The sequence below is a fragment of the Equus caballus genome, chromosome X (genome assembly GCF_041296265.1).
Source record: "Equus caballus isolate H_3958 breed thoroughbred chromosome X, TB-T2T, whole genome shotgun sequence".
In the NCBI taxonomy this organism is placed as follows: domain Eukaryota; kingdom Metazoa; phylum Chordata; class Mammalia; order Perissodactyla; family Equidae; genus Equus; species Equus caballus.
The window spans coordinates 130,262,766-130,275,867 of record NC_091715.1 but is presented as its reverse complement, the minus strand read 5'-3'; the positions used below and the strand labels follow the sequence as shown (position 1 = coordinate 130,275,867).

The window sequence follows — 13,102 nt, the reverse complement described above, 5'->3', positions numbered from 1 at the left end:
CGTCCCCTCACCATACCCCTGCTTTATTCAGAGTATTTAGAGGAGAATGGAATTTGGTTCCAATGAATCTCATAATAGTAGTTACTCCTCTCAGGCAGGGCTTACTACTCTGCCTTAGATTATGAGACTGAATGGGAGAAGGTTGAGAGCATCTGAAAATTCCATTGCCAAGAGACATCTCTGGCCTTCTGTAGCCACTCCCTGTCCCACCAGTCCGGTCCAGGCCCCAGGCCTATTTGCCACCAGTCTTAGCCCTGATCCTTCCAGTATAGACAAAGCCATACTGCTGGCTAGTCAATTATTTTCTTTTTCCATGAGGTAACTAGTCAACTCCTACTCTCTCTCCCACTCTCTTTCAGAATGCAACTCTCTGACCCTGTCCCCTTCAATCTCCTCCTCTGACCCCTGTCCTCATTCCAATCTCCCCTTCAAGGGCAACACAACCTCTTTGATCGCTGCACACACAAACAAGTAAGGACGGCTTGGAGAATGTTCATGACGTGAAGGGGATGTGTAGATAGTTTTCAAGAGTTTTCTTCAATAAGACTAATATTTATCAATCCAATTTATCACAGAAAATGTATGATTTTCATGACTGCTCACCCCAAACCGCATGCTCAAAGAAAATTTACAATACAAATTCCCGACATCTTGGGAGTTGTAACATCTGACTATTGTTTAGTTGAAGCAAAGAAATCCGAGAAAATTGCCTCCAAAGATTTGTTATCTACACACAACTAACTCAAACTTGAACATTCTCAGCCTCCAAAGGACAGCAAACAGAAAAAGACAACCAACCACCAGAAATGTGCAGATTTAATTGAGGAATAAGACAGTAGTATCTGGTATTTCATAATCTCTATATGCTCAACCAATGTACACTTTTTAAATGATCACCCACATACAAAGGTGTAATATAGTTTGTACAAATCAACTTAAGTTAGAAAAATTCACAATTTACCTAAGATTAGTTCGACAATGGTTCTGATGCTCTAAACAAAATGAGAACAAAAAAGGGAAAAGAAAAAGAAAAACATTTCATCTGAAAAACTAGGGTATTCAACTTTAATTTTTTTAAAGAAATGTGCCTCCCTTGCTCTAATTGCTTTAAATTAAACCCTTTTATGGTATCTTTTCAGGAAAATAAGACTTATAATAAACCTGTTTCCCAACCTGCTTTTTTCCACACAATCAGCATTTTGTGTCATACAAACTGAGGCCAGACAATGAGATTTTAAATTGATATATATTTAAAACATGTAATTGGAAGCATACATATATCTCCATAGATGTTCAGATAGATGTAGACATTCAAAAGCGAGGGTGATGTGCCTGGAAGCCTTTGGAGACACTCTTTAATCCACTTTCACGACACTGTAGATTTTAGTAACAAACCAGAAGCAGGAAAAGAATCCAATTGTCCCTGAAAGAAAATGAAAAAGATCTTTGTTAATCAGACACTGTAGCAAATCAAAGAAGCTTTCTCAAAAATGCAAAGCATGTCAGTTTTGAGGTGGGCTACTGATTCTCTAAATCTCAAGACTTGCACATTAACAAATAAAAATCACCAGGCTCTCTTGCTCAGCAAAGAGGATGAGCAGCAGGGCTGGAGGCAGTCACCTGCAAAAGAGTGTGGGAATCCATTTGATTGAGTGCTGCTGGTCTCTAACCGAAGCAAACAGATAAAAACGCACAGCTTAAGTTACCTATTTCAAAAAGGATACAAAAGAGTCCAAGGCTAGTTTGTAAAACAATAAACTTCATATAACTTGCTTCAGTTTAGGGAATGCAAATAACCATTATCATTTTATGTGGCAAAAGCAGGAATAATCTATTTACTTGCATACTCAGAGCATATATTAGTTTTCTAAATCAAAGTTTTGTATTATGAAGCTTGAGAAACATCCCATTTCTGGGAATTTATCCTAAAGAAATGACCCATAGAAGAAAAAAAATACATGCCCAAAGGTGCTCATAATACTATGATTTATAATATTGAAAAATTACAAACCAAATGCCTCTAAATAGGTGACTAGCTAAACTAAGTGCTAAGTGCTCAGTGGACTAAGTGCTCAATGAAATAAGATTAGTCAGCAAAAAGGACAAATATCAAGACTAAATAGCAGCATGGGGCAATCTTTATATGATGTTAGGTGAAAAACGCCAGACCTTAAACAATTCCCAGGCATCATACCAATGTGAACATTGCATAAGTTTGAACCCATGGACGAGAGAGAGCAGAGCATGGACAAAAGAAGATACCTTTATAATTTAGGATGATACAATTATGGGCAAATTTTTCTTTAACATATGATTTCATTGATGTTCACATTATAAAAACAATTTTCAGGTGATATTAAGGTTCAATGACTTAACTGAAAAAAAAGTCTAATACGATTTCCAGATCTTATAGTCTAACGGGGCTCCCCAAGACAATTCAATCATCTAGGAAAACATGTTTCTCAATAAAAAGATCACAGAAAGCTTTAGGCAGGGTTCGGTACCTTCCTCTTTGCCAGTTTTCAAACTTAGAATATCTTCCCATCCAATATACCATCATGCCACTTCCCTCCCACCCTTCAAAGCTCCTTGTCAAGAGTCAGTATGGTACAGTGATTAAGACCATGGGCTCTAGAGAGACACAGATCTACTCTGTTGGTTACTAGCTGTCTGATCTTTGGCAAGTTACAATTGTGCCAAGCCTCAGTTTTCTCAGCTGAAAGATGGGGATGATAATACCTATTCCTACCTTAGGCTTCCTTTTCTGAATCCCTAACTTCAAAGGTTCAGGAGATGACAGGTGCGGAGCTAACACATCGCTGAATCTAAAACATTCCTGATTTCAATTTGCTGTGTATTACCCCCATAAATTATTGAAATGTCAATGAATTCTCAACTTTTTGATGCTCTACCTACATTACTCAAATTGTCTCTTACCCGAAACACAAAAATCCATCGACTCTCACATTGTCTTGGTAGTCAGCTGAGCTAAGGAATTGGGACTTTGGAGTCAGGCAGACAATTAGCCATACGATGTAGAGCAAGCTATCTCCTCTGTTCCTCACAAGTGAAGAGGAATTATACTCCCACCCAACTCTCACGCTTGACCTGAGAAGGAGGATAAGCTGTAGGAGAGTGCCTGGCAGAGAAGGCACTCAAGAAATTGTAGCTTCCATTGATATTCTGCTTGGGGACTTGAAAAATATGGTCGCATGGGGTTTATTTGACTCGAGTAGTAATCCTCGACACCGCCTGTACGCTGGAATCATCTGGGGAGATTTAACTACTACTATTGCCCGGGTAACACTCCCAGAGATCCTGATTTAACTGATCTGGAATGCAGCCTGAGCATCAAGAGGTTTAAAATCTCCCCAGGTGATTCTAACATGCAATCAGGACTCAGAACCTCTCGCCAAGTCTGCCCCTCTCGCTCTCTCTCTGTCATATGTAAGCAAACATAAGTAAATATGAAGAAAGTGGCGAAATTTCTCCTCTAAAGGCCATTGAACCACACAAGTTAAAAGCAACTTAAAGGATCTGGAGAAAATAAAATATTTTTTCTACAGCTCGATTGCTTGTACTACAACTGAAGGGAGATGGGACAAAAAGGGAGAGAATGATCACTTCACTGTCTTTGCCTACTTTTGCCTCAGGTCAGAGAAAGTACTAAACCAATACCAGAAATGTCCTAGTTTCTTTCTAAGCTTCATAACCTTTTATCATAAGGTCAGGTGATACACAACGAAAAGACAATCCAACCACGGGAACTTGAATGAGGCAGTCCAAGGCAAGAGAGAAGCCTATTTTTTCCCCTGTCCCTTCCCTAATTGTAATTCTACAACAAAAAGAATTCACAGCCTGATCCTAAGCCTGGAATCCAATGCACGTTTCTTCGAAGGCTTCCCAAAGTAGTCGTTATATATGCACACTTAAAAAAAGAAGCAACTAGCCAAATAAAATATTTTGAAAAGCTACCACATTCTACTCAATATAAACAAACCTTTAAAGAGACTTTCCACAGCCACTGTGGGAGCTAAATTCCAACACATATTAATTTCAGAATATGCAGCAGGGACTAAGACACGCAGAAAAAAGATTTTACTGTAGTTGGAATTAAAGCCATTGCACAAAGGAATAAAGAGAAAGCTTGTTTGGAGAAAAGGGTCTTGGGGGCTATGACTCTCTCCAGCCACATTTGATTCAGTGTTCATTAAGCACTTTCTCTGGGCCTGGCACTTGCCAGGTAATGTAAAGGATAGAAAAAGGGTTCTTGCAGGGAACAATCCCACTGGTGGCTATACTACATGTCATTATTTCTACAGAGGTCACAGTCAGAGACCTACACATGACCCTTAACTCCTTCCTTTTTTGCATCCACATCTTGTCAGTCACCAAGACCTGTAAATTCCAACTACATAATAGCTTTTGAATCCATTCCCTCCGTCCATCTGTCCATCTCCACAGCCACTGGGTCTTTAGCCACACTCTCTTCATCTCTCATCTAGAACTGTCTCCTGGCTTGTCTCTCTACCTCCAGTCTCCCTCTCAAATCTATTCCCCACTCTGGCAGAGTGATTGTGCTATTTCCAAAACACAAATTTGATTGTCATGCCCCTACTTATAAACCTTTCATAGCTCTCCATAGCAAAAGTACTCAAACTCTAGAGTGTATCAGAAACCTTTTAAGCTGTTAAAAATACAGATCATCACGGATGCTGATTCAGGGGCCTTGGGATGGGCCCTGGGCATCAGATTTATTGGTTTTCGTTGGTTTGAAGTAATTTCCACAAGTGAATGTGATGCACATCCAGGTTTGAAAATGACAATAATATGATATATGATAAAAATTACAACTCTTTAGCGTCGGCACACAAGGCCCTCCAGCATCAGGCCCTGGCCTACTTCTTCAGGGCTTGTTCCTGCCACTCTGTGCCTTAAATTTTAAACTCCAGCAACTCCAAACTACCTACCGATCACCATACACCACGCCTTGCTCAGCTTGTCAATTCTGCCTTCCAACTCTAAGACTCTGACTTCCCTCAAGACTCAGTTCTCTCACTTTCTCCAGAAAAACTTTGACCTGCTTCTCCCTTCCCATGACTGGGTTACCTACCTCTCCTCTGTGCTTTCACAGAACCTTGAGCTTAACTCTATTAGGCTCCTTTCCATGCATGGAAATGATCTATTTAGAGGTCTTCTCTCTCCGGACTGTAGCCTTGAAGCTAGGGGTTAAGTCGTACTCAATTTTTTACCCCCAGTGCTTAGCATAGTATTAGGCATATTGCAGGTGGACAACAAAGGTTTATTAAACTGAACTGTTTAAATTAACTGCTTAGCAATATAAGCTCTGTGAGCATAAGGATTTTTATCCCTTTAAATAAAGTTTTATTCACTGCTAAAGCCCCAGCCTCTAGGGTGGTGCCTGACACACATAGGTATTCAATATATACTTCTTGAATGGCAGGAATTTGGAGAGGGCATCATAGAGAAGGTGCTACAAAGTTGGATTCAGAGGCATTTGAGGCATTTGAGGATGGGAGACAGCTATTGCAGACAGAGGGGAAAGTACCCACAAAGGCTTGAAGTAATTAAGACCCTGGCACTTTTAAGGAACAATGAGATCCACTGCAGAGGGGTTGGATATTAAAGGTATGCAATCAGAGAATTAAGGGAACATTAAAGAGAGCATATAGGAGAAAAGATTACAAAAGTAGGTGAGAGCCAGATAATGAGTGCCAAGAAGTTTGAATTTGATTATGTATGCAACTGAAACCAGGAAAGATATACAAGCCAGAGAATGAGATTACCAAATTCGTATTTCATGACAGTGATGATAATGATGAAGATGATGACAATGATAATAGCTGTTGTTTACTAAATACTTATATGCCTGGCTCTGGGTTGAATGCTTCACATGTGCAATCACATGGAGCTGAATTCTCTGAGGGAGGTAGTATGATTTTCCACATTCTATAAGGAAACAGAGTCTTGGAAAGGTAAAGTGAGTTGCCTTACAACACACAGCCAATAAGCAGTGCGGCTGGGACTCAAAGCTAATTCTGTCCCCTGATTATTCTGGGACGGAGATATCGATACAGGCTGAGTGACCAGGAACTGCTTTGTGCAGAAAGACCTCAAACAGTAAGCAGCAGTTGAACAGGAAAACCTTGGACGGGGCGGAGAGTAGAAATCAACCCAGGGATGAGATACCAGAGAGTGTAAAATACACAATACAAGAATGCTAGAGAATGAAAGTAAGCTTCCGCTTACTTCTGGGGAAAAGGAACACTTCTCTTCCTCTGAAGTTTTTTAGTATGATACTCAAAACCAGAAGAACACTGGCTACCACAGGGCCCAGAGTTAGAGTAGGTCTATAAGTGCTTGTACTGGGACAAACAATATGACCCAGAGGTTTTCAATATCCTTGAGAATAGAAAGGAATGTGTCCTGTTCATTCCCACAGCACCTAGCACTGTGGTCCATAAATGTAAGCTGAAATCAAAATGGGCTAGAATTGAAGAGGTAATGGAATTATTCCAGAGGTTACCCTAGCCTTGACTCCCTCTCTCCTAAAAGAATGCGGAAGAACTGGATAGATGTGCGTCTATTTTTTTTAAAGAAGAGTTGAAAGGGTAAGGAAAAGACTTAAGATATTATTTTCATCATGTATTACTGAGGGCGATATCTTCTTGCTTTACGTGCAGAGTCTTAGTTCTCCCAATTAAGAGCAGTCCACCTGATGAAATAGAGGACCACAGAGCAGATTCTGCTGGCACCCTTTGGTTGTTGGTTTGGCCCCAGCTCAGAGAAAGTACCTCTTTCTTTCTTTTTTTTTTTTTTTTAAAGATTTTTTATTTTTTTCCCTTTTTCTCCCCAAAGCCCCCCGGTACAGCGTTGTATATTCTTCGTTGTGGGTCCTTCTAGTTGTGGCATGTGGGACGCTGTCTCAGCGTGGTGTGATGAGCAGTGCCATGTCCGCGCCCAGGATTCGAACCAACGAAACACTGGGCCGCCTGCAGTGGAGCGCGCGAACTTAACCACTCGGCCACGGGGCCAGCCCCAAAGTACCTCTTTCTTGAGAAGGATGTAGAGAGTTGTATTTAAAAGAATGAGCTTTGAAGTCAGTCCAAGCTGGGTTTGAATGAATCACAGCTTCAACACTTACTAGCTGAGTGACCTTGAACAAGTCACTTAATCTCTCTGGGCCTCAGTTTCCTCATCCATGCAATGGGAGTAATATGACCTACACCTCATGATAATTAGACAATTAGGTGAAAAATAAGTGAAATAAAGGTATGCAAATAGTTGGCACACAGTCAACTCAATAAAAAACAAATGCTATTATATCTTATGTTTCCATATTCCCTATTAGCACATTGCCAAGCCCATAGAAGAAGCTTAATAAATATTTATTTGGTTGGTTAACAATTAACATTAAAACATCTTTATCCCTTTTTGATCTATTGGCATTTGGAATTGAATTTTTTTTAAGATTTTATTTTTCCTTTTTCTCCCAAAGCCCTCAGTACAGAGTTGTGTATTCAGTTGTGGGTCCTCAGCATGGCTTGATGAGCAGTGCCATGTCCGTGCCCAGTATTTGAACTGGCGAAACCCTGGGCCACCGAAGCAGCACGTGCGAACTTAACCACTCAGCCACAGGCCCAGCCCCTGGGATTGAAACTTTTAATAAGGCAGAGACAACTTGGTATACTAAAACACAAAAAGTCCACTATAGCTAACATTTGCGTGTTAAGACCATTGGACTTTTCCTTCCGTATACTGTATTTCGTCTTGCATTGTGTGAGAACATGGATTCTTCACTTTAATTTAGTGAGGAAATATTACATAGCAGACACTCTAAAATATATTGAACTTCATTAGCTTCTTTTAATGAATAAAAATATATTCAAAGCACGACACTTAGGGAGAACGGCCACAGCAAAGCACTCTGCACTTGGCTGATACTTCTTCTAGGTCTTAAAAGCCCTTTGTATCACACTGGTTTCAATCACTGCAGTTATTGGTGGTTCAGAGTCTCAGATTCTAAACGTGATCTCTTGAGATCATCAAAACTGTATTTTGAAAATAGCATTAAGTTCCAAGTAAAAAGTGAGGTTCAAAAATAACTGACTGTAGACCAGGGTTTCTTAGCAGCCCTCCTGACATCTTGAGCCAGAGAATTCTTTATTTGGAGGGCTGTTCTGTACATTGTAGGACGTTTAGCAGCGTCCCTGGCCTCAACCCACTGGATGTCATTAGCATCCTCCCAGTTGTAACAAACAAAAATGTCTCCAGATATTGCTAAATGTTCCCTAAGGGGCAAATTCGCTTCTTGTTGAGAACCGCTGCCCTAGAATGATAAACTGTGGCTAAATGCAAACATCTTTCATTGCTTGCCTAAAATATATATCATCATATAAAATATTTAATTTTCTACCCAATGGCAATGCCAGCCAAGGTTTATATTAGGCTGTAAACTCCATTATTACAATGCAACACAGCATTTTAGACTTTAAGAGAAGGAATCCTAACTGTTATCTTAATCGGTTATTTTGATTATATGTCCATTATATCAAAATAGAAATACATTACTTCAATTAATTTTCTTAAGACTTTAACTCAGGGGCGGACCCAGTGGCATATTAGTTAAGTTCTCACACTCCACTTTGGCAGCCCAGGGTTCACAGGTTCAGATCCCAGGCAAGGACCTAGCACTGCTTGTCAAGCCACGCTGGGTGGCATCCCACATAAAATAGAGGAAGATTGGCAAAGACCTTAGCTCTGGGCCAATCTTCCTCACACACACACAAAAAACAAAGACTTTAATTCATTTGTCGATATATAAAACAAAATTTGATGCAAATAGAAAATCACTAACTATCCTCCAATCAAGATCAAGTATCCATAAGTGTGCCATCCACGAGCTTCCATTAGATACCTGAGTAAAGCAATCAGATTAGGAGAGATCATAGCCTACTTGGTCAGGTGCAGACTTAGTTTCTTTTTTAGCTGGTTTAACCAGCTGTTAAACTAGTTATATTAAAACTAGTTAGAGGGCTGGCCCCATGGCCCAGTGGCTAAGTTCGCACGCTCTGCTGCAGGCGGCCCAGCGTTTCGTTGGTTCGAATCCTGGGCGCGGACATGGCACTGCTTGTCAGACCACGCTGGGGCGGCGTCCCACATGCCACAACTAGAAGGACCCACAACGAAGAATATACAACTATGTACTGGGGGGCTTTGGGGAGAAAAAGGAAAAAATAAAATCTTTTAAAAAAAAAACTAGTTAGGATTTTGGGCAAGCCACTCAATCTTAACTGAAATTTCTTTGTCTTTGTGTATATAACGCAAGGTTTTCTGATGACACTATTGCTATATTGTGGCTTATCCTCCCTCTCTCCGTCCCTTGAGTCCTATTTTGACATGTCGTTTATACATCTGCAAATGTGTTCTCAACTGAAAATTGGGTAGAGGAACACCAGCCACAATGCACATCACTTCCTTTGACTCAAAAAATGAGAGGAAGAAAACATTGGGGTGTCATTTTAGACAGACTGTGTTAACAAAAAAGAAAACCACTTTTTTGGGGGGGTGATTGTTTTTTTTTAAAAAAAAAACATACTCTATGCCAGCCAGGCTGTAGGGAAACTGGTACACTCTGCTGATGGCAGAAAAGCAGAAAGAGCCACAAGAATATTCATGCTTTTTAATGCTGTCATCCCATTTTACAGACTTCTTAAGGAAATAATCTAAAATAGGGAAAAAAGTTCAATAGTGAAGAAACAGTTAAGTAATCTGCTCAATGGATTAAGCAGTCATAAAAATGATAAATATGAAGGATATGTAGCAACATGGAAATATACACAGTATATAAATAAAGTGTCTTCCTACAGTCATAACACTCAATATTGAAAGGTGACAGCTGTAAAGTCCTCTATTTCCGTTGTCCTGCCATGGATGAATTCAAGTTCCAAAGAGGGATGAGGAATGAAGGAAGAGCTTCAGATGAATGCACAATTATTCTAAATAAGCGTGAAACTCCTTAGCCTTTTTTACACGAGTGGATGCTGCTAATTTTAAAGTTGTCATTTTTTAAAAATTACTCAGAAACATTTGTCTACAGCAAAAAAGAGTAATCAGCAATTAATAACTATACTTTTGTGTACATCTATATTCTCAAGACTAATTAATTAAGGATGTCTTCCTCAGAAGCAAAACAACATGCACACAAGCAATAAGCCTTGCTTCCTGCTGTGAACCTCAAGATATAATAATGAAATGTAAAGAGGTGCCATTTAAGAGTCTATAAGCAGACAGGGTTCTTAAAGAACAGTTTTGGAAAATAGATGTCAAAAACACACTTCATGGGGCTGGCCCGGTGGCGCAGCGGTTAAGTTTGCACGTTCCACTTCTCGGCGGCCCGGGGTTCGCTGGTTCGGATCCCAGGTGTGGACATGGCACCGCTTGGCACGCCATGCTGTGGTAGGCGTCCCACATATAAAGTAGAGGAAGATGGGCACGATGTTAGCTCAGGGCCAGGCTTCCTCAGCAAAAAGAGGAGGACTGGCAGTAGTTAGCTCAGGGCTAATCTTCCCCCCCCCCAAAAAAACACACTTCATGATTTTACTAATTTTTTTCCTGGTATGAATGATAACCAGAATTTACTTTGGAGGTTTCTCATACCCATGATTTAATTTTAAAATAGATATGGAATCATTATGCCATAATGGGATGTCCTCTCTTTCATACTCTGTGCAATTAAGGAAGAACCATGTGCTTAGCACCACGAAGGATACAAAATAGGCATAAGATAGAGCCCCTGTTGTCAAGGAGACTCCAATCTAGTTGGGGAAACATGCTCAAAAAGTCAGAAGGAGACACACCTGGACTTAGTGAGTGGTTCAGCTTTGAGAGGCTTAGAAAATACATTGAGTAGGGAGGACAGGAGCCTAAACACCACGTTAAGTTTAGACCTTGACAGAGAAGGAAGCATGACACTATTAAAGTTTTCTAATAAGAAGAATAGTATTATCACATTAGTCCCCTGTTTAAACTCTCTCAACTTCCCATCACTCCTACAATAAAATCTAAATTCTTTAATATAGTTTATTAGACCCTTGTAAGATCTGACCGTTCCTTACCTCTCTAATATCATTGCCACCTAGTGCCACCCTCCCTCTCTTGCCATTCTGGATTTCTCTGTCTTTTTGGAAAATGTCACACTCTTTCCCCCTTCAGGGCTTCTGAACACACTGTCACCTCTGCTTGGAACACTCAACCACCCACCTCTTCTTCAATATCATTTCTTTTGCAAAGCTCATCAAACCCATAATGTCTTCTTTGTCTCCCTTCCATTAGAATAGAAGGTCCCCCAAAACAGAGGATCTTATCTGTCTTCTTCACCACTGTGTCCCAAGAACCTAGTATAGTGTCTGGCCCAGTGCAAGCATTCTATAAAAATGTGCTGATGTATTAAAATTAATCTTGGACTGAAATGCATTATTATAATGGAAGAAAAATGAAAGAAGTTCTCCTGGCAGCAGATAGTGTACAGAGTAGGTTAGAAAAGGAGAGACTAGAGTTCAGCAAACCGAATAGGAGGCAGTTGGTGAAATCCAGGCATTAGAGAATAAAGGCTTTCGCTAAGATTGAAAGAAAGATATGGACAGAAATAAGAAGCTTCCAAAGAAAGACCAATTGGGAAGTTATAATTAACTAGCTATAAAGCACGGAAAGGCTATATTAAGAATTCCTGCAAAATAAGGCAAGAAGATTAGAGATTAGAGATGATGGTCAAAGAAAGAAAGAAATTAAGGTAAGTCAGTTTAGGGGAAAGGAAGTGCTAAATTTGCTGTTTGATGCATGTTGAGTTGGCAGTACCAATAGGAGATGCAAATGTTGAGAATGTAACTGGGTAGAGGTTACGGCTAGAGATACACATTTGGGAGCTGTCAGAATTGAGGAGCTAAGTGAAGCCATGGGACTAAAGGAGCTCTAAAAGGGAGAGTACAGAAATGAGGACTGAAATGCTGAAGACTGAAGCTTGGATAAAGGCTAAAGTTGGGTGACAGGAAGAAGGAACACAAAAGCAGGCACAGAGTGGCACAGGAGGGTAACGCAAATCATGTTGAGAGAATTTCACAGAATAGGTATTGAGTAGTATTAAGTAAAGAAACCAAGAAGGGTGAAGACTTGGGAAAGGCCATTAGATTTAGCAAGAGATCACTGTCAACCTCTGAGAGTCAGCATTCAGTAGAGTGTAGTGACAGAAACTAGAATGCAAGTGGTGGAGCCAACCAAGGGGGAAAGATTTTTGTCAGCAACGTGACCATTCAAGATTACATTTAACCTTTGAAAGAAGCTGTCGTAATATAAGACTCCCAGACAAAGGCAACCTGAGTCAAAGTGTTACATAATGAAGAAAAACATAAGCCTGAAATCACTGTGCTCAGTACATCCAACTGCACATTACACAAATATAAATGCCTCACTGAGGGAGAAATCCAAAACAAAAGAGATGAGGGGCACAGACCACATCGACACATAGTAACAGGGATAAATCTTACAAACAATATCGAAGGAAGGAAACCAGCCACAAAAGAAACCAGACATGAAAGAGTACATTCTGGATGATTCCATTTACATACAATTGAAAAACAGGCCAAATTAATCTATGCTGTGAAAAGTCAGGATAGCAGTTGCCTTTGGGGAGGGTGAGTGGAGAGAGGCCGAACTGTGGCTTCAGGGGTGTTGATCATGTACTGTTTATTGACATGGGTGCTAGTTACAAAAGTGTGTTCACCTTGTGACAACTCATCGAGCTGTACACTTATGATGTGTGTACTTTTCTGTATGCATATTTTAATAAAAAGTTAAAAAATCTAAAAAACAAATATGAGGAGCCTGTTTAGACTAGAATGATGAGATGTTCTCGGGTCTTCAGTTTTAAACAGAACTTCCGGTGGCTGAGTGGTAAGAGCAGGCCTGCATGGTCTTCTCTTTACTGAGGAGTTGAGACCAGCAGTACACAGGCAATACTCTATCAGAAAGGAGCCACCACCAAGATGCCCGGGTTCTGAGCTGTTTACATTTGTTTTAAGGCTTT

General features: G+C 40.2%; 1 protein-coding gene across 2 annotated transcripts in view; it reads right to left on the bottom strand.

Annotated features, from left to right (window-relative positions):
• Window positions 1-1,232: 1,232 nt before the first annotated feature.
• TM9SF5 (transmembrane 9 superfamily member 5) overlaps window positions 1,233-13,102 on the bottom strand; it is an 89,489-nt gene continuing 77,619 nt past the window's right edge. For both annotated transcript variants that reach the window (XM_023634387.2, XM_014729211.3), the window contains exon 17: window positions 1,233-1,423. In XM_023634387.2, coding sequence (XP_023490155.2) covers window positions 1,356-1,423 — 68 coding nt within the window. In that variant the 3' untranslated portion in view covers window positions 1,233-1,355. The remainder of the gene's footprint in view (window positions 1,424-13,102) is intronic.